Source organism: Cololabis saira, chromosome 16, assembly GCF_033807715.1.
Source record: "Cololabis saira isolate AMF1-May2022 chromosome 16, fColSai1.1, whole genome shotgun sequence".
Lineage (NCBI taxonomy): Eukaryota > Metazoa > Chordata > Actinopteri > Beloniformes > Belonidae > Cololabis > Cololabis saira.
In genome coordinates this window covers 33,263,993-33,285,967 of record NC_084602.1, presented here as the reverse complement: position 1 = coordinate 33,285,967, position 21,975 = coordinate 33,263,993, and the positions used below count along the sequence as shown (strand labels likewise).

The window sequence follows — 21,975 nt, the reverse complement described above, 5'->3', positions numbered from 1 at the left end:
TTAAAGCTTACAGAAGGCTGCATTTAACTGCTGCTATGTCATTCCTGCAGTATTTCTGCAGGTGTTTTGGTCAGTGCTATTATTTGTAATATATTATATTATTTGTAATCAGCACAAATTATCTGTCCCCATATGATAAAATCCACCATCCCCCCTGATTTCTTTTACAACTCGAGTACTGGCCGTAGTGAGTCGTGCACGTGGTTTCTGACAGAAAAGATCCGAACACAAAAAGGCACATCCATGTCTTTATTGTTGAAGTGGTTATTATTAAAGAGCTGTTTGTAGCAAACATGCAATCTGGATGAAAAGCCCTTAAATACAAAGTGGACAAGGCAGCATAAATAATATAATGTGCACTGTATGGCATGTAAAAATATATACTGTGGATATTTATATGTATAAAACATGCTTCTTGATTAAAGGAGAGCACTCGGTACACTCACACAGTTCACTCTCCATCGGCTGTATAATTCACAATACACACAACAATGTGTCCAAACGGAAGCGCTTGGTTACTTTAATACAAAAATATCAGGACAAACATTTTTTAGAAAACCCTTAAACGGACTTGTGCTGCTCAGTATTTTGTCTTGTGGGACCAGAATTCAATTGCATACCTTCATTGTTTATACTTCATTACTCCATTTTCGTCGTCAATACTGTCTAAAAAACAAAGTTTTAGTCCGTGTAGCAACTTCAGGGCTTAAAAAAGCGCGTGCATGCACGTTCCCTCGGAGCCAATGACGGGTGGGGGGGGGTTTAAGTCAAGTATATTTTGGTCATACAATGCCTGTGTGTCGTCTGGGAAAGCCCCAGATGTACATTCAAAACAAACTAACAGAGCCGAGCCGGGATACGAGAAGCTTTGACCCTCAGATCTGACAGTACGGGTGGGGAAGGTTATACGTCTTGACCTTCACTCTGACGCCACTGGAGCAGGATTTCTGCTCGCTGGGAATCGTGACTGCAGGACAAAACGGCGTGACTGACCATCAGGAATCTGAATAAGAGGCACTCGGATAAGGATTTGCACAAAACTCCAGGAGGAATCAGACGCTGCATCCCCAACGCGCGGCGACTTCTCCAGAGATCACAGTTAAAGAAATCACAAGCAAGTACCTTATTCGGGACTCTGTGATCACCTGGAAGTAAAAAACTGTGGAAAGAACTGTGAGAAGCTACAATCATCATGTTAAATAGCTTGAACGTATAACAACACTACCTGGGATCAAATTCAGCAACCGCAAACAACAAAAATACAAGTGTAGTGTTCCCCTTTAAACCCTTCATACGGTCCACAATCCTTACAGATTGTCCCTTCCTGTTTTTTTTATTCTTTTTTTGGCCTTGAGAATCCCCCAAAGGTGACGTGGAGGAGTGTTCCTACCGGGTCCTTCCGTCAGTGAGAACGGTTGAGGTAAATGAATCCTCTCCTTGCCAGTCATCTTAAGAGCTTTAAAGAGCTCGGTTCTGCTCAGTTTCTGCCCCCGCAAGCACAAAAATCACTCTGGCCAGTGACCCACGGGAGGGACTCTGGCTGAAACCTTCATGGGCCGCCTCGCTCGCAGAGAAGCGTGCGGTAACTCGATGGCGGTGAGGTGGCTGGAGGAGGAACGCAGCGGCGGGGGAGAGGGGCCGCGGCAGGACGGGGGGGGGGGCGGTGGCTGCTGCTGGTGACGTGGTGGAGAGTTCAGTGTTCGGATCTGCAGATGGAGCCTTGGAGGAAGCAAACCGCACCACCTCGGAGAAGCATCACACTCCCGTACAGTTAACTGGAAGAAGAAGACGGAAAACAGATGCCCAGTTAATCCCAGCAGATACTTGAGAATGCGTTAAGTTATACCCCCTTTTTCATATTCAACAAATCACTGTTATGAGTGACAGGTGGGATTTAGGAACGGGAACATTGGGGTGTTTAAGTCTCCTTCCAGTCATTTGAAAAAGAAAGTACACAATAATCCAAGTTTTATGTGAGTAAAAATACATAAATAAGTTGATCCTCAAATGACCAACACTCCACAAATCATGTTCTTATTCATTTAGGAGAAACCAAGCAAAAATGAAATGGCATTTATCTGAAAAAATGCCATTGAGGAAAGACATCAGCGATATTAGATCTTAAATATTGTGCCAGTGGATCTGGAAGTGTTTAACTATTTACAAGGCACCCTGGGTTCATTTCACGGTAAGAAAGACTTCACAAGTGGAAACATTCAAGGCCTAAAAATGGGGCAGAAAAGAAGAAGTGACTACCGTATTTACCATTGACTAGCAGCTTCAGACAACAAGTCGAATGTTGAAGTTCATGTTAAAACAGTTAGGAAAATATTGCAGGATTATGGTGAATTATTTCCTGTAGGAAACCTCTCCCCTCTATCACGAGCATAGCAGCAAGATTAGCTTTGCAAAACTGCATCTAGAACGATTTCTGGGCCGAGGTCCTTGACAGTGACGAGGCCAAAATGGAGATGTTTAGCTAGACCAGGGCTCGGCAACCCAAAATGTTGAAAGAGCCATATTTGACCAAAAACACAAAAAACAAATATGTCTGAAGCCGCAAAAAATTAAAAGTCTTGAATAAGCCTTAGAATGAAGACAACACATGCTGCATGATCTATATTAGTTATAACTGGGGGAAGATTTTTTTTTTCATTATGCACTTCGAGAAGAAAGTTGAAATTTTGAGAAAAAAGTCGAAATGTCAAGAAAAAAGTTTAGATGTTAGAGGTTCAAGGAAGAAATTCTATGACATATGGCAGCCCTTTATAAACCATTTCAACAAATTAGTGCAGCTTCCTCCTGATTGAACCCACCAAGTACTTTTTTTAAAATTGTTTTCTTGGTCCTTGAATTTGCCTTCCTGTTGAGCTGCTAGCCACGAGATCCGATCCATCCCCAGCCAGTATTAGGTGCTACAAAATTAGATGAAAGCTTTGAGTGTGTGTGTGTGTGTGTGTATGGTGGGGTGAGGTGGGGGACGGGGCGGGTGGGTCAAGTGGATGACCCTATGTGGGGGTGTAGGGGAGGGAGGGGTGCCTTTTTTCTAGTTCTTCAATTTTATTTTATTCCTTTTGGGTAATATTGTCTATTGCAGTTTTTTTTTTTTTTTTTTTTTACCTTTATAATATATTAGTGTGATATGTTACTATTTTATATATGTATATATATTTGTGTTTTGGGTGTTTTGTGTTTTGGGGGGTTATAAAAAAGAAAAGTCATTTGTATTGTACTCTATTGTGAGCAATGATGTACAGGATTTCTTTTTGAATAAACAAATCTTTAAAAAAAAAAAAAAAAAAAAAGTTTAGATGTTGAGAAAAAAGGCGAAATGACGAGAAAAAAGTCAGAATGACGAGAAAAAAGTCAAAATTTCGAGAAAAAAGTCGAAATGTCAAGATTAATGTTGAAGTACAATCTTGAGAAAAAATGTTGAAATGTCGAGAAAAAAGTCGAAATGACGAGGAAATAGTCAACATTTTGAGAAAAAAGTTGAAATGTCGAGATTAAAAAGGAAAGGAAAAAGGAAGAAAAAAAGAGTAAAAAATGGAAAAAAGAAGAAAAAAAAGAGAAAAAAGGAAAAGAGAAAAAAAAGAAGAAAAAAAGAGAAAAAAGGAAAAGAGAAAAAAAACATTTTTTAAAAAGCTCCAGGAGCCACTAGGGCGGCGCTAAAGAGCCGCATGCGGCTCTAGAGCCGCGGGTTGCCGACCCCTGAGCTAGAATGATACAAAACCACATTTGACATATAAATAAGTAAAATCAGCCAGCATATGGGCACAAATACCTCTCAACAACTGCCAAGCACAGCGGTGGAAGGGTCATGATTGGGGCATGTCCTGGACCCTCGGGGGTAAACTACGTTACTAAACAAACGCAGGATCAACAGTGAGACTACGGGGGCTTCGGGCTCTGCGGCCGCCGAGACGCTTGTTGTGCACACACTTTACAGACACTGTTCTTCATAGGAAGGACAGGTCTTGGCAATGGAAGTGTGTAAATAATGATGCTGCAATTCAAACAACAGATGGAAATCACCGGTTGTGCCAAATGAGACCGATGGTTTAGTTTAGTGGAAAACAATGTAACACCACTGCTCTCCTTGCTGCTCGTGCTGCAGATCTCCTACACTTTCATCTTGATGCTCAAACGAGAACGATGTTTGTTTGTTTTTCCCTCGCCACCGTCATGGGATATTATATTATTTATTTTATCGCGTGTATCGCGTCATTCAGCCAATCAGCACAGAGCCTCATTATCATAGCCGCGCCCACTCAAAATCCCTCATAGAGAAGGAAGTTAGAGAATGGGAAGATAAAGACATGGTTTAGAGGCTGAATTTTCTAATTTATTTAGCAAAAACAATCAAAAGCTTGTTTTTAAGACATTCAAGGCCTGTTTAAAATAGGTATTAGATGCCATAATAGGTCCCCTTTAATTAATACCAGCAGATTAGAACTGACGTATAAAGTATAAAATTCACAATCCTGACTCTTTCTGTAAGAGGAGAGTCTAATGACTGAATTTCTGTCATGTAACAAGCAGTTTCAGTCCAGTTTGATCGAGGTTATGATCTTGTGAAGGATTTTACACACAATTTAATCTGAAACTCAAAATAACCTGCTCCAACTTTTGAGTTTGCTGAAAGAGAGCCACCTCTGAATCAACCGTTAACTCCTCTGTGTACGAGCATCCTGCAGGCAAATGTGACCAACAATGAAAGTGAAAGCAACACTGGGTTATGCTGAAGATCAGCAACACGTCTACAACCACATGGCTGACACAGAAAAGACTTGGATTGGGGGTCGTTGGGGGTTTGACATGGACCAGCAGGCCCAACCTCTTACGATGTTTACGTTCTTCCTTGTTTTATCTACTGAATTGAGGAGCAGTACATGTAAAACCTTAAAGTTGAATGAGCGTGTAGTTCCCTTTTCAGATGACTGTAGATGTACTGGGGGTGGTGGGGGTCTTCCAGACTTCTGTGGTGATTCATTCTGAGGCAGAAAAAGAGCATTTCCCTGATAGTGACGGGGTCCTTTACGGCAGCGGTTCTCAACCTTGGGGTCCTGGACACCCTGAAAATGTGTAATCAACTCAGACTTACTGATGCTCGGTGCTCAGGTGCATGTGCGCTGGTGTCACGGCTCGGTTCTGAACCTCTCCCCATAAAAAACACCCAATCCCTTCCTTTGAATCCCAACATGATACCGTATATATTCTTCTTTGTAAAGTCTCTTTTTGCCTCGTCTGTTTTCTTTTTATTTCCGGTGGCTCAGAGTCTGCTACGTTCGGAACAAGCGGCCTTTAAATATCGTCTACTTCTTTTCTACTTCTTCTTCGTGTTACTGTGCTTATCGTGTTTTGTTTTTTTTTAACATTATTGCAATTTCGAGCGCTAACTTGAACTTTGCATGTTAATGAGCGTTCCCCCAACAGCAAATATTTCACAATAAAAGCATTTTAAAGGGCATGGAGGGTGCATGCCCACTGAACCGCTAGGGGGGTCTTAATTTGAAAAGGATGCGGATCGTGTTACGTTTGTATTTGGGTCAATGACGTGACGATTTTTTTTTCAATTCAAAAAAGGTTTAAATGGATAAAAAAATACCATATATATGAAGTACCTGTCCCACATAAGGACTCACTTGAATTTTACAAAAAATACTAGTTATTTGGGATTTTGTTGTTTTAAGCGACCGTCCAACCCCGACTCTTGGTTTGAAAACTTTTTTTGAAATCACTCTAAATGTATTTAAATCAATCTTCTGCCCTATCTGGCATGATTTCCAAAATGTCTTGTAGTGTATAAGATTTATAAACATTTATATTTATATTTCCATCATAATATAAAAAGTTTGACTGATGTCCATTTTATGAAATATCATGTGACGCGACCATTAAAAAAAAACATTTTTGTATAATACTGAAAACTTGTAAAAAAAAAAAAAAAGATGTCAAGATGTTAAGGAAATTAAATTATTTTAATATGAATCATGGTTGCACCACATTACTTTTTTTAAGGCTAGTGCCAATTCATCTTGACAAAAATCACTTAATTTAGAAGTTTTATATGATTTTATGTGTACACAACATTCTTAATGTTTGAACTACTGCAATAGATATTCTTTTTTTTATTATTTTAAAATTGACCTGTTGAAAATCCTTATTCGTCATTGACCCATTAACAGTGTCAGGTGCTAGATTTCTTATTAAAATTACAACGAATTACACTTGTAGAGAGTAAAAGATCATGTTACCTTCTGTAGTTTAGGTTAGATAAAGGTCTCGTTCACATTTGAGTAAAATAATCTATTTCTAGGGTCTTTTTAGGGTCTTTAAAAAAAAATATATACATATCATCACAGACCCATTGACACATTTCAATAACACCACGGCCCAGCAGGGGTCTGCGGACCCCCGGTTGAGAATCACTGCTTTACGGGACCATAATCAGCGTATCTGCACTGGCAGCACCCGGTGATGAAGTGATCCCAGCGCGAGGTGTGTTTATTCACCACTTCATCCAGCCTTTCCACCACCCTCAACGTGACAACAAAGTGGTAAACTGACAGATACACACATTCAGGGTTGACGTCGTTTGCGTAGAAACATCTGGGAAAAGGAAGAACAAGATTGGAGAAGTTCTCATTTGTACCAGATGCTGCCGGATTCGTCAGGTCTCATTTTGAAGCCGTTTGACCTGCGAGGTGCTGGAGTCAGAGCACCGGGTGGGTAAACAGGCCAAAGTTATCGCCTCCATCAACAACAAACAATGGAAAGATGAGACAATTTTCCACAGATCAGATTTAAAAGTGCATTACAGCCGTCCTGGAGGTCCAACAGCTCTGTAAACAGCACTTGAGAAACGATGACAAAGTGGAACAAAACATGTTCACATTTCAGGGAAACAATATTCATCAGGACCAGAAACATGTTGCAGGAAATGATTGAACACACACAGTCAAATAGAAAATGAAAAGAGTTCACACGACTTCACTGCAACGGACCAAACAACCAGGTGTAAGTCCAACGTTTGTGATAGCTGCTCAGTAGGGATGGGCGATATTTTTCCGTTTACGATATACCGTCAAAAAAATTCCCCACGGTAAGAATTTGTCATCTCACGGTAAAAAACGATAAATTCCTGTAGAAAGAAAAAGAAAGAAAGAAAGAAAGAAAGAAGCCTGAAAGAAAGAAGAAAGAAAGAAGAAAGAAGAAAGAAGCCTGAAAGAAAGAAAGAAAGAAAGAAGCCTGAAAGAAAGAAGGAGCCTGAAAGAAAGAAAGAAAGAAATGAGCCAGAAAGAAAAAGAAAGAAAGAATGAAAGAAAGAAAGAAGCCTGAAGAAAGAAAGAAAGAAAGAAAGAAGCCTGAAAGAAAGAAAGAAAGAAAGAAGAAGAAAGAAAGAAAGAAAGAAAGAAAGAAGAAAGAAAGAAAGAAAGAAAGAAAGAAAGAAAGAAAGAAAGAAAGAAAGAAAGAAGAAAGAAAGAAAGAAAGAAAGAAAGAAAAGAAAGAAAAGAAAGAAAGAAAGAAAGAAAGAAAGAAAGAAAGAAAGAAAGAAAGAAAGAAAATTCCCGTTGATACGTTTTTGTGTAACAAACATGGCGGATCTGAGTCATTACAGTTTTGCAGTACATGTGTACTAATTTAATTGTTTTTTATCAATTCAATTTAATGGGTGTAGTTTAGTATTATTTTAGTATCTTTTAGAGCAGTGTTTTTGGCTCCAAAGACTGAATGTGGTGATAGATTTATAGTTACAAAAGGTGGAGTTGAATTGTTTTTTTTTTTTTAATCGTAATTTTTATCGTTATGGGGATAAATGCCAGAAATTATCGTGATACATGTTTTAGTCCATACCGCCCATCCCTACTGCTCAGCAACCTTTTTCCTTAAAAACGAAATGAAAATGAACCCAAAAATGCAGAAGCAGGGCCTGGAGGGCTCAGTGGGTTGAACCTGTAGCGGCAGGTTAGAGTCCCGGCCTGTCGCTCTGTACTGTAATGCTCCCTCTTCTCTACCCGTTTCCTCTCTACTTATTTTCTCACTAAAGGCCACTAGTGCCACAAACACCTTTAAAAGAAGCAGTGTTTGGAAACCCCACACACACACACACACACACACAGATGCAAAAGCGTGAAAAACCACCGTCATCAGCAACAAGAACTAGCTGACTCACTTTCTGTACAACGTTTTTACTTTCATTGTTTTCCGTATAAAATAAGTATCTCATCTTTGTTTTTAGAAAAAAATACTTACAATATTGCTAGAATTCCTTCAAATTTGTTGACATGTGTGAACCTTTGCGGTACCAGTGTGTTACGTGGACGGAGGTCTGGACATCATCGTTTCAACACTGTGGTTCTTCTCTTTTTCCACCGCTGTGTTTGGGGTTAAGATTGTGCTGAAGGATTCAGTTTCCACAAACGTCCAGCTGTGAGAACTAAGACTCCACCATCCCTCCTCCGCCACCGAGCCATCACCTGCCAGGATTATGCTACTTCTGACTTACACTGCAGATCAGCTAAATACTATTTAGCACCCAATGCAGCATTTAGTTCAGCCCAATCATTCATGGCAGGTTCATCTTTTCATAAATCAAGTCTTAATTGATGTATTATTGAGTAGGGGTGTAACGATACACTAATCTCACGATAGGGTACGATACACGATATTGAGGTCACAATAACGATACGATACGATATTATAGCAGTATTTTTTTTAAGAACCTTGAATGAGGAACATACGACTGGAAAAAATGGTCTTTTATTTGAAAGACACAAAATACAAAACAACACTGTGTGTTTGCCCTATTGTTACAGTTTGTAATGCTTTATAACTGTTTAAGTTTTAAAGAGAAAGCCAGGCCAACCATTTTCCACAAACTGAACTAAAAGTAAATGTCAGGTTTGCATTATGATCTTCAGTTTCATACAAGTACAAATATTTTGCCACAAACTGAATAGTTTCTCTCATGTATGATTTGACTGTATTCTTTCTAATTTAACAACTAAAATTAAATAAATAAATAAATAAATAAAAGTAAATAAATACATACAATTTTACATCATAAAAAAGATTTATTCATGCTCACCTTATTAAGAAGTTTATTTTGGTAATTCAGGGTTAATTATTTTATAAATATATTCTTTATATTCTGATGTAAATCAGGGACTATAATGACACTAGTCAGTTTACCTGTAGTTGTTAATATGTTTTAGATTGGGCGGAGTGATACGCCACAGTACGGCACTAGGTGCTGTGTTGATGTTCTAAAATCCTACACTGTTGAGGGACATTAAAGTACACTGGAGCTCAGCAGAAGTTGTCCCCGTGTTTATCCTACTCACGACCCCAAAAAGGTTTAATTTAATAAGGTAAGGCTTAACTCTACACCAGCCTTACATCAGTAAAAGTTCAGAGCTCAAAACGGGACCGCCAAACGGTACTAGTTTCTTCTGAGTGGAGTAAGATTTTGGTCCGCGGGTCGAGGTGCGGTTGCGGCCGCGGTCGGATGCGCGTTACTAGTCAACACAATAGATTAATATTAATAACCCAATATCGCGATACAGTTTGTCACCTCCACGACACGTATTGTGACGTTTTTGTATCGCAAAATTTCGTGGCACGATATATTGTTACACCCCTATTACTGAGTCAACACAACAACATGGTTGGAGATGCACTAATTGATGCTAACCAGCATTGCCAAAAACGGATGACTCTTTAGGTGACACTTTAATTGTTGGTTGATTTCTAGATACGGTTGAAAAGAACCTGACATTTACTAAACACCGGCGTTATCAGGCACTTATAATGAGGCTTCAATGTCAGACATCACTAGAGGCTCAAAACTACTTTTAATGGCATTTAAAAGTTGATTCAAACTGATTTTACAAACTGATTTTACAACTGTTAGAAAAAACATTAAGGAACTGGGTGGCCTTTTTGAACCTCTGTCATCTAGAAACTTCCTTTGATATTTTTTCTCTTTGAGAAATGTTGCTGAAATTTTCTGTTTTGATGATCTTCTTCTTTCTTGGTGTTGTGAAATGTTTGTTTTGTTGCTTTCTAAAATGCGGTTGTTTTATACAGCTCAGGGCTGTGTCTATAGTTGAACTATTACGGCCAAAGGGTGGAGCAGCGGCGGGGTTTTCACTACAGCACACAGCAGTAACGTACGCGGTTCATCACAACTGTATCGAGAGACAATCGCATACTTTCACTCCGGTGCCCGTAAACTAGTCTTTTCTTGTGTAAGGTTGTGTTCATGTTCGGTAAACTAAGACCTAACACACAGAAGGAAACTGAAAGCACAAGTAGATCCTGGTTCAGTGCCATGTGGCGAGAAAACTTCCCACAGAGCCACAGATTGTTGCAAAGCAGCCAAAGAAGAAGTCAAGTCAAAAACAACCAGAAATATGAAGTTTAGACGCCCGTCACCCTGGCAACCGGGATTCAGCGGTTGTTTACGGCCTGCTACTGGAAGTGTATGAAATACAGAGCTGGGACCACTTCAAAAAACGTAACCGTGGAAACGGTGAGCAAACGGAGCATGGAAAGTATGACGACACGTTTAACATCCAAGCAGCATACCGTCATTTCTACACAAGTTTGCTAACAAAGTGATTTTAATCCAGACAAATAAAACAACCTGGGCCACATCAGAGAAACGATGACGTTCGTCTTCTCTTCTGTGACCTTCACAACCGCACAGTCGTTTTACAGTAATCCCTTGTTTTTCGCGGTGGTTACGTTGCAAAAAGAACCCATGGTAAGTGAAATCCGTGAAGTAGTAACCTTTAGTTTTTTTTTTACAATTATTATACAAGGCTTCAAATTGCGGAGATCAGCCCCGCCCCACCACGACCCGAGTAATTGGATTTGAACGGGAGAAAATGAAAAATGATTTTGAAAAAAACTACAATAAGTACAGTAGGACAAATTGTGACTGGTGCGTATTCCACTGCTCTGACTGCTGTTGCATCCTGACTCGCTCTGTAGCGTCTTTTTCTTCTAAAGCCTGTGTTGCAGGTGTGTTTTTCCGAGAGAAGAACATAGTTATGGGTAGTTGTAGTTGTTGTCGCTCTTTTCTCTTCTGGGCCAAAAGATTCTCATTAAGCGACATGCCACCATCGATTATATCTGAGAACTGTAATGAACGATTCATCAAAGGGTCCCGTTCTTGAGCTTCTGCTGAAGCTCATTGGCTGTTCTCAGCATTGTTGCTAAGCGACCAACATTATTGACACAGGAAGTGAAGAAGCGGGGAGACTGTTTAGCCAATCAGAATGCAGAACACAGTGACTGCGTTTTCATGCAGTCAATAAACCCTTTTAAAACCAGAATATTGGCAATAACCCGAATTTGCACGGCCATGTAAACACCAATAATATGGGGGTATTATTGTTCCAATATTATTTGTGTGTGCGTAAAAAAGATGTGTCCATGTTATAACGATTCGTATTCGTAATGATAAACATTTGATAAAAAGTTGTACCCATAATTCTGCTGTCACACACATGAGTGATAAATGATTAGGGTTAGGATTGTTTTTATGTGAGTATGAATCTAAAAGCTGTGAGTGCAAAGCCTGTGCCTGTGACGTCATTTCAACAGTTTTTCGACTCGTACCCATAAACTTGAATTCGTGTTCACAGTGAAGACTCGTAGTCGTAGAAATTAGAGTTGTATTCACAAGACTTTGCACTCACAGCTTTTAGATTCATACTCACATAAAAACAATCCTAACCCTAATAATTTATCACTCATGTGTGTGACAGCAGAATTTTGGGTACAACTTTTTTATTTACATACAAATGTTTATCATTACGAATACGAATCGTTATAACATGGACACATCTTTTTTACGCACACACAAATAATATTGGAACAATAATACCCCCATACAATAACCCCTTTGAATAACCATAATTTGCTCATATTCGGGTTTTTAAAAACTCAAATATGACCCCTGGGTTACTCCTTTTAAAACCCGAATATTCGGTCATGTAAACGCCTAACGGGATATCCCGATCAAACGGAACATGAATTTGTTTTCTGCACATGCTCTGTTCACAAGGAATCCTGGTCTTTTGAGTCCAGGAAGTTCTTACAAACACGGAGAAACGCAAGACCAGGAGGAGACTAATCACTTCATAAATTTAATGAAGGATATGAACATTTTGGCATTTGTAGACGGTAGAAAGTACCGGGATAGAAGATTTACAAGAAGGTGAGAGAAAAGTTGCGCGAAGCAGCATTTGTTTTGAATTTGTATACAGAAAGAAGAAGCGGAAATGACGGTAATTGCGTCATCACGTTCTCCGCGCGTCGCTGGTTTGATCGGGATATCCCGAGTGATTAATTACCATGTAAACGGAATATTCCGAATGTTTCAGTAACCGGAATATTAGCAATAACCCGAATTTTGACTGCATGTAAACGTAGTCAATGCAAATCCGTGAAGCAGTGAGACTGTGAAAGGTGAACCGCGTTATAGCGAGGGATGACTGTATTATCGTCAGACGGCTGCTGTTCTGGAGGCTTCTCTGAACTTCATCCACAGATTCAACATACAGCAAATAAGATTTTACTGTCAAGTGCAGGATGGGGGGGGGGGGGGGGGGTTACTTCTCAAGAACACCATCTTCGCTGTTTTAATCCAAGGAAGTAAAAAAATAAAAACAACTGCTCTCTCTTTGTACCAACAACTTTCAATTATTCTTACAGCTTTAACGTGACCTTTGAACCTATTCTAGTCACATTCAATACAAACGTACTGGTATCAGTCATTAAGAACTGTGTTGTAAATGTTCCCAATGTGCTACCTGCTCTTGCTGGTGGGGAGCTGTCGACTGGCCCTCCTCATGGACTGGCTGGGCTGAACCTTCATGGATGCGCGCGGCGAGGAGCGTGCAAAGTGCTCTGGCGGGGGCGGCTTCTTGGGGATCTTCTTGACCAGGCGGCTCACCCACTTCTGCTGCTCCTCCTGGGAGGTGGCCAGCAGCAGCAGGTTCTTGGCCGTAGACACGTCGTAGTTCACTGGAGACAAACAGACGGGACATTTTCATCGGGACATCGTCTTAACAAGTATTGAAGACAGGGTTCATACACATTTTAACCAACAAATTTCCATGACTTTCCCATGACTTGGCAGCAAGTTTCCATGACTATACATGACCTCTAAATCAATGTATGAATGAAATATAGGAATAAAACTATGTAAAAAGTCACTACAGTGGAGATCTAATGACAATTGTGGTTTTATACAAAATAAACATTTGTTTAAACTAACACTGATATACCAGCAATATGTTGTAGTATATGAAGTATATGTTTTATAGTAGGGCTGCACGATTAATCGTTAAAAAAATCGCGATCTCGATTCATGCTTGAACGCGATCTCATTTCCAAATGACGACGATTTAAAAAAATAAAAAAATAAAAAAATAAAAAATAATAATATTTTTTTTTTTTTTTTTTTAAAGATGGCTGCATAAAAAAAGGACTAGCATATGTTCTAGGTTGTTGTAGTCCTGTCATGGTCAACTATCATGTTGTCATGTTTGTTATATTTTGTTAATGATTGTGGATTACATTTGGAGAAACATCTACCTTTCTCATCACCTGACACATATTGCACATAAATATTGTTAAAATTGTTATTGTTAAAATTATTTAAAGACAAGAGAGATGTTTATTGTTTTTATGTTCAATGTCAGCTGTTACAGCAAAAAGCAGCCAGAGGAATAATTTGTTGCCTCAGAACTACAGGATCTGTTACAAGTCCCCTTTCTGAAAGGATGTTCAACTCAGGGAGGAACAAATATTGTTCAAAATTGTTATTATTGTTTAAATTATTCAAAGGTTTGTGTAAAGAAGACAAGAGATGTTTATTGTTATTATATTTTTGTTCAGCTGTTGCAAAGTTAAAGTAATAAGTGCAATAAATTTTATATTGGAAAAAAATCGTGAGAGAATCGTGATCTCAATTCTAAGCAAAAAAAACGTGATTCTCATTTTGTCCAGAATCGTGCAGCCCTATTTTATAGTAATCTAATATAACTGTAATAACTGTTGGAGAATGTGGTCACTCGTTCCGATCTGCATAATGCGCAAGATGCTAGACACGTCCAACGCGTGAGACTTTTCGATACGAAATATTTATTGATCAATTTTAAATATACCTTATAGGCTGTTATTACTAAATGTTATCATTAAGTGAGAAAAATAAATTCCATGACTTTTCCAAAACGTTTTGGGTGAACTTATTTTTCCAAAACTTTTCCAGGCCTTGAAAATTACATATTCAAATCTAGGGCTGGGGATCGATTCAAATATCAAGAATCGATTCGATCCCGATTCTTAAGATTCAGAATCGATTATCAAGATTTGATTTGATCCAATTCGATTCGACCCGATATTGATTTGGGTTAGTGTTATTAAAACAGTTTTTTCAGCTGTTGCATGAATTATATGACTGTCTAGTTATGCAATATATTAATACTAGTATTTTATTGAGATTCAACAGCAAGTATTGCAGCTAATGATGCTGTAAGGACCAATCAGCTCCCAGAATGCTGATAGAACTGCTTTCAGAAACATCATGTGGGTCAGAATTACCAAACAGATCCAGGGAGGAAACAGAGGACGAAAGAAATCGCTTTTATTTTTTCCCCATTTATGAGAATTTGGTTTTTAACATTTATGCAAATGTAACCCCAAGACAGTATATAAAGCAAAGAAATATAGACAATTTATGCAATTATAACTGAAAACTTTAATGTTTTCATACCTTTAACATATTTAAAGGCAAAAACAGGGCACCAGTTATTCTCGTGTCCAACAAAATATTCCTTTTTTGGGCATAAACAAAAAAATACCAAAAGTTGTAATGTAATGATGAAAAAAAAATAAATAAAAATTTAAATCGATCTTTAGACATATGAATCGATTTTTAGGAATTAATATGAGAATCGATTTAAAATCGGAGAATCGATCTTTTCAACACAGGCCTATTCAAATTCTATGACTTTTCCGGGTTTTTTCAAAACGTACGAACCCTGTGAATATTAATAAGCTGCACGGATGAGTTTTTCAGGGAAATACCGGCGTCGGAGCCTCATACCTTTGCAAGGAGCGATGATCTCCTCCTTCTTGTCCATGTGGTCCTTGTGGCACTTGATGTGGCAGCGCCGGCACTCCAGGGCCGGCGGGGGCTTGAACATGTTCCACAGCGGCTTGGTGCACGCCTCACAGTTGGTGGGGAAGTGGTACAGCGTGGGGATGAACTCGTGGCCTTTGTGGCAGATGTAGCTGGACTTCTCCCCGATGGCCAGAGGCTCCACCGGAAACTCCGGCTCCTTTTTGCTCTCGCCTTCGTTGGCATAAAGAATCTAGAGGGGGACAGTGGAGAGAGGGTTTTTGATTACCCATTTTATGTTTTTAAACCAGAAAGACATACAGGACTGTCTCAGAAAATTATAATATTGTGATAAAGTTCTTTATTTTCTGTAATGCAATTAAAAAAAACAAAAATGTCATACATTCTGGATTCCTTACAAATCAACTGAAATATTGCAAGCCTTTTATTATTTTAATATTGCTGATTATGGCTTACAGTTTAAGATTAAGATTCCCAGAATATTCAAATTTTTTGAGATAGGATATTTGAGTTTTCTTAAGCTGTAAGCCATGATCAGCAATATTAAAATAATAAAAGGCTTGCAATATTTCAGTTGATTTGTAATGAATCCAGAATGTATGACATTTTTGTTTTTGTAATTGCATTACAGAAAATCCCAATATTCAAATTTTCTGAGACAGTCCTGTACAGTAATAAAAGGTGAAAACAGTGCTGGGAGACCTGGAATATCCTGGGAATTTCCTTGGCATCCGCGCGGTACACATCTGTTTGAGTGACAGGCCTCACGTGGAAGAGTTTGCTGCAAGACGGAAAGAAAAAAAAAAGTGAGCTGATGCAACAATAAATGCCCCGAAAATAAATCATTTCCAACTAAAGATGATTTCAGCTCTGAGTTCTGATGCCCGCAGGCGTTAAACTCACTCGATATCGAGCACCATGTAGGGAATAGACTGCTCTTTGTCTTGTTCACTGTTGTAGAAAAGAATCTTCTTGCTGCTCACCACGACATACTGCAACAATGGGACAGGAAAAGTTAGGAAAGGGGTTCCATCAGGGAGACACACAAGTAAAAGTTGGATGTTTGGTTCTTTCAAACCTTTTTCTCCCACCCAAACTTCTTGGTGTTGTTTCTGACGGGAAGAGAGAGCCAACCCTCCAGCCTGGTTTCTGGACGGGAGAGAACGGCAGAGTTAGCAACATGAATGCTGCATAACGAATGTGAGCAGCCCAGAAAGATGCTACACACATTGCTTTGCTATTAAAAACTAGTGATGCACCGATTGTTCGGTAACCGAAATTGTTCGGCCGAAAATGGCAAAAAAAACACTTTCGGTGTTCGGTGGAATAAGTGGGGAAAAAAACGAACAATTAATAACGGCGTTGTAATATAAGGAAATAGACACTGGGGGACTCTGTCCGGCGGGGGTCAGAGAGCTTGCAGAAATTCATGGTATTTTGTCTCCCCTGTGCTGGCAGGGTGAGGGGAGACCACTTTATATATGTTAAAACATGAAAAAACTTGTTTTTCATAATAGGTCCCCTTTAAGAAGGTTCCAAGTACAGCGTCAAAATGTAAAAAGAAGAAATTGCAGTAAGAGACCAACATTTTGAGCAGGACATTTTTTGAAAAAAGTAATTTAATAGTGATGCACCGAATGTTCGGTAACCGAAATTATTCGGCCGAAAATAGAAAAAAAAAAACTTTCGGTGTTCGGTGGAATAAGTGGGGAAAAAAACCAACAATTACTAACGGCGTTGTAATATAAGGAAATAGACTGGCCGCACCACAAACATAAATCGTTGGCCAACCAAAAAGTAACCACATAAGAATTTTACCTAACATTCACCAGGAGGTGGAACCAAAACAACATAATGCTGGGAAATTAAAATATTTTCAGTTTTTTATGTTCAATAAATATTTTCTACCTTGTAATTTTGTAAAAGATTTTTTCTTTGAAAAGCATGCCTGAATCAAATTTATTTGATATATGCCATGGTGAAAAAATTGGCAAAATAAATGAAAAACTGCGAAGAACGATGTTCGGTATTGTTCGGTATTCGGCCAAGTGTTTATTATTATTTTCGGTTTCGGCCACAAATTTTTATTTCGGTGCATCACTATTAAAAACTAAGTACATCTATAAAATACACACTTACAATATGTGCAGTTATTATAGAAATGATTAGTCTGATTGCATCTTTGATTCATATTTTTAGATTCCAAACCATGCTAACGTGCATGCTTATTGGAATTAATCATTTTCCGTTATTCTGATGTGCTGTAATGATTTTTTTCTTCTTCATTGACTAAACACATTTATCTGGTTGCAGGTAATTATTACTCTGGGATCCCACCAAGCCTGGCTAAGCCCGTTTGGTCTCATCTTTTATTCAGCATCATATCACACCTGCTGCATTTCACAAACATTTCCTCCCCAAATGTACAAATTGTATTCAGTCTGGCAAAAACATGCGTTTTGTGGTTTTGGTGGCGTTTGAGCAGTGGATTTGGTCAAACTTGGTCAAACTGACTTCGTCTCTCTCCAGCTACCAAACACACATCTCTCTCTAGTATCTGATAAAACAGAGACAGGATCAAGCAGCAAGATGAGGCCACATTTTCAACAGTTTAATGGACAGATGTAATGAGGTGTTGTGGATGGAGCTGGATGGCCCTCTGCTGGACGACGCGTGGACACATCAGCCCTCAGAGCCCTGCAGGGCAGTGATGTGGCCTGGTTTCACCCGGTTTCTATCCCTGCTTGCTCAAATTCAGCGCCACAAGGGCTTTCTGGAGCCCAGCCCAGCTCTACTCAGGTCTCAGGTAACCAGTCCATCGTACGACTAGATATAGACAAACAACCACACTAGGAATGGGCGATATTTTACCGTTCACGATATACCGTCAAAAAAATTCCCCATGATAAGAATTTGTCATCTCGTGGTAAAAACGATAAATTCCCGTTGATGATGTTTTTGTGTAAAGCAGATTTATGGTTCTGCGTTAAATTGACGCACAACGTACGTGAAGGAAGGAAGGAAGGAAGAAAGAAAGAAAGAAAGAAAGAAAGAAAGAAAGAAAGAAAGAAAGAAAGAAAGAAAGAAAGAAAGAAAGAAAGAAAGAAAGAAAGAAAGAAAGAAAGAAAGAAAGAAAGAAAGAAAGAAAGAAAGAAAGAAAGAAAGAAAGAAAGAAAGAAAGAAAGAAAGAAAGAAAGAAAGAAAGAAAGAAAGAAAGAAAGAAAGAAAGAAAGAAAGAAAGAAAGAAAGATTCCCATTGATGACGTTTAGTAGCATTTAGTTTTCTTTTAGAGCAGTGTTTTGGGGGATCCAAAGACTGAATGTGGTGATAGATTTATAGTTAAAAAGATGGAGTTGTATTGGTATTTCTTTTATCGTTATCGGGATAAATGCCAGAAATTATCGTGATACATTTTTTAGTCCATACCGCCCATCCCTAAACCACACATGCTCACACTCATTCTGTTGAGCAATTTAGAATCATTAATCAATGCAACACACGTTTATGGACTTTGGGAGGAAGCTGGATACCTGGAGAAAACCCAGCCAATCACACACCACACAGAAAGACACAGAACCCTTCATGCTGCCTACTCTACTTTTTTTTTTTACACTTGCACTTTATAAGTTCATTTGAGATGAAATGACCTTGTTTAACCCTTAAACCATGTTTACGGGTTCACAGCACTCTGGATTGATTGACAACATAGTTTTTTGTTCAATATTCAAGATAAAAGTGATAAATGTAACTTTCCAGAGGTTGCATCCTTACCCGTGTACATATCATCGGTGTCAAAGTCGGGCCCGCTGCTGACGCTGGCAGAATCCATGGACTGGACGCTGAGCGTCTGCAGGAGGTTCCTCAGCTGCTCGATGTCACTGTCCTTGCTGTCCAGAGCCATCTGAAGCTCCACACGCATCAGGCTCTCGTCTGCCAGTTGCTACACAATGAGAGGGGCGTGAGACAGGCGTGAGACAAGCGTGAGACAGGCGTGAGCCGAGGCGTCTGCCGCTCCGGCAGAGACGTGTGAGCGCGTTGCCGTCTCACTTACTGCTTGCATTTCATTGATCTCCTTCTGGTATTTGATCATGGTGCTGTTGAGCTTTTCCTTCTCCGACCTCAGCTCCAGCTGCAGCTTCCTGTTCTCCTTCTCTTTCCTACGCATGTCTGTGTCGTTGCCGCGGCGACTGCCTCCACCGCGCAATTCCTTCCTGTTCATGATCTCTGCCAGCTTATTGACCGCCTGTGGATGGACATGAATTCAAGGCTCCTCACAGTTTATGAAAGAAACTGAAAGGTTGTGTAAATCTGTACGTGAGCCGCGCAGTGAGCTTTTAAAAACCACAAACCTGAGTTTTCAGCGTTCTCTCGGACTGCAGTTGCTTCTCAAACATCTGCTTCATCTGGCTTATCTGCTGCTCCCAATCCTTAGACTTCTCAGAGTCTAAAAGAAACAACAAAAAAGGTCAAATCCTGGCAATATTTGACTGGAACTGTTGAAAACAGAAATCATTGCAATCACCTTCAAGTGCTTCCTTCAGTTTGTTGTTCAGCTCCTCTTTTTCATTCGCCAGGTTTGCCACGTCGCTGGTCAGAGTCCTGTTGGCCTCTTCCAGCTGCGTGCGACAGGAAGAGCAGTCATAACCATTCAAAAGTTATAGCAGAAAATAGGGACAACCAATCAGAAGAACGGGCGGGGCTAATTTTCACCAATTATGGTCAAGGACTCTATACCGAGTCCCATGACACCACCCACGACTCTTTATGTTAAACCATTCAAAAGTTATGGCAGAAAAAAGTATTCTAGGGGGCGCTGTTGAGCCATTTTGCCACGCCCATTAATACAAACCATGAAATATCAAATTTATCGCCAGGCCTGGCTTGCATGCAAAATTTGGTGACTTTTGGGGAACTATCAAATATGGACCAATCAGATGGAGGGGGGGCGCGCTTTTTGGCGTCTAGCATCGCCACGGGAACGCTTTTGAAAGAGAAAAGTAATGCAGGTCGTCGCAGGATGGAGACGCACATTTTGATGTATAACACACCTGGGTGCACGTTACGGTTCGGGCCGTATTAACTGCCGAAGGAATGGCTTAAATTGTGCCAAAATTACGCGATTAATTCAAAATGTTCAAAATGGCCGACTTCCTGTTCGGTTTCGGCCATGGCGCTAAGAGACTTTTCTTTAAGTTGCGACATGATACAGGTGTGTACCGATTTTCGTGCATGTACGTCAAACCGTATCGTGGGGCTTGAGGCACAAAGTTTTCTAGGGGGCGCTGTTGAGCCATTTTACCACGCCCATTAATGCAAACCATGAAATATCAAAATTTTCGTCAGGCCTGGCTCGCATGGAACATTTGGTGACTTTTTGGGCACGTTTAGGGGGTAAAAAGGCCCTCCTTTCGTCAGAAGAAAGACAGAATAATAAAGAAAGAAAAAAGATACAGATACAATAGGGCCTTCGCACTGTCAGTGCTAATGAGACGAGCGTCTCTCCAACTCACCGAGTTGATGGTGATGTCCTTCTCTGCCAGCTCTTGGCGATGGCGGGCCATCATCTCCTTCAGCTCCAGCTCCTTCATGATCTTCTCCTTCTCCAGGTCCGAGTACTGCTCCTCAGCGATGGAGCGGGCCAGATGCTCCGAGTCGGCCTTGGTCAGCGTGATCTCCAGCTGAGCTGCCAGAGAGTCCCTGACATAGACGCAAATAAAAGAAATAAGGACAAAACTGCCCCAAGAAGCTTGATACAGTAATGTTAAGTTGTATTTCTAAACAGCAACAGCACCTCTCCTCTTGCAGCTCCTGGAGTGACTGCTGCACTTCTTTGTACAGTTTGTTCCTCTCCTCACATTCTTCCTTCAGTTCTCGAACTTGAGTCTTATAGAGAGTCTGAAAAACAGACACCAGGGTAAGATCCAACATTACATTCAGGTTCTACACTTGGTTGAGCTTCATTGTAACGAGAGGAAAATTAAGCCTCCAGTTTCTGTACCCATTGTGTTTAATGAGACGTTCAAAGACGCACCTAATAATACGGGATTTGTTACATTAACTCAGTTAGCAGATGCTTCTATCACAGACAACTAATCCAAGACGTTCTGCGTCCTGCCTCGGGATACTTCAACAAGTGGACTGTAAAAACAAATAAAACCAGTGGCCTCTGATTCTTTTAATGTCCTGTTTGTTTGTAATGATGAGTTTTTAATTCTTCACTTCTACACAGCATTCAGTGTTTATATTCAGATAAGAAGAGAAGCCTCCTGACTGGCACAAGTTTATAAAGCTCAGCATCTCTGTAAAATTGACAGTTAACTTTAATCATGCCCAACAATGCCAACAAAAAACCTTCACCCCCATAAATATCAGCGCTTTGATAAGTCGTCTATTTACGCGCATTATGTTAAATTCATTCGTGTCAAGAGCCATCAACATTGTCCGATAAAACTGACAAACCATTATGAAAGGCCTATTTACAGTTCAAGTCATTTTTCTGTGGAAACGTGAGCTTTGTTTGCCAGTAACATAAATAAACGGAGGCCTTTTGGACATAATTAATCTGACGGTATCTGGAGAGAAATAACCGGGTCCTTTTACGTGCGTCTCTTATTGCACATTTACTGTAAAGTTAATTGTGTTTCAGAAGTCTGCACCCCATTGAGCTGTGTTCATCTGCACACAGCACAGATGCAGACAGGGCCAATCATTACCACCACATTTATTTGCGTAACGTGTCGTCTGCGAGGAGGTCTGGGTGAGGAAAGAAGAGAGGAAGTGGGAAATTTGCTTCAGTAAAGGAATTTACTGA

The 21,975-nt window shown here is 39.8% G+C and overlaps 1 protein-coding gene across 1 annotated transcript in view; it reads right to left on the bottom strand.

Moving 5' to 3' along the window:
- Positions 1 to 235: 235 nt before the first annotated feature.
- The window catches only part of LOC133461915 (rho-associated protein kinase 2-like), a 50,356-nt gene continuing 28,616 nt past the window's right edge, over positions 236 to 21,975 (bottom strand). The window contains exons 20-31 of the mRNA XM_061742929.1: positions 20,956 to 21,059; positions 20,675 to 20,861; positions 19,687 to 19,780; positions 19,514 to 19,608; positions 19,216 to 19,407; positions 18,936 to 19,104; positions 16,242 to 16,312; positions 16,067 to 16,155; positions 15,866 to 15,944; positions 15,128 to 15,395; positions 12,828 to 13,041; positions 236 to 1,775 (exon numbers count right to left, since the gene is read on the bottom strand). Coding sequence (XP_061598913.1) covers positions 1,772 to 1,775; positions 12,828 to 13,041; positions 15,128 to 15,395; positions 15,866 to 15,944; positions 16,067 to 16,155; positions 16,242 to 16,312; positions 18,936 to 19,104; positions 19,216 to 19,407; positions 19,514 to 19,608; positions 19,687 to 19,780; positions 20,675 to 20,861; positions 20,956 to 21,059 — 1,566 coding nt within the window. The 3' untranslated portion in view covers positions 236 to 1,771. The remainder of the gene's footprint in view (positions 1,776 to 12,827; positions 13,042 to 15,127; positions 15,396 to 15,865; positions 15,945 to 16,066; positions 16,156 to 16,241; positions 16,313 to 18,935; positions 19,105 to 19,215; positions 19,408 to 19,513; positions 19,609 to 19,686; positions 19,781 to 20,674; positions 20,862 to 20,955; positions 21,060 to 21,975) is intronic.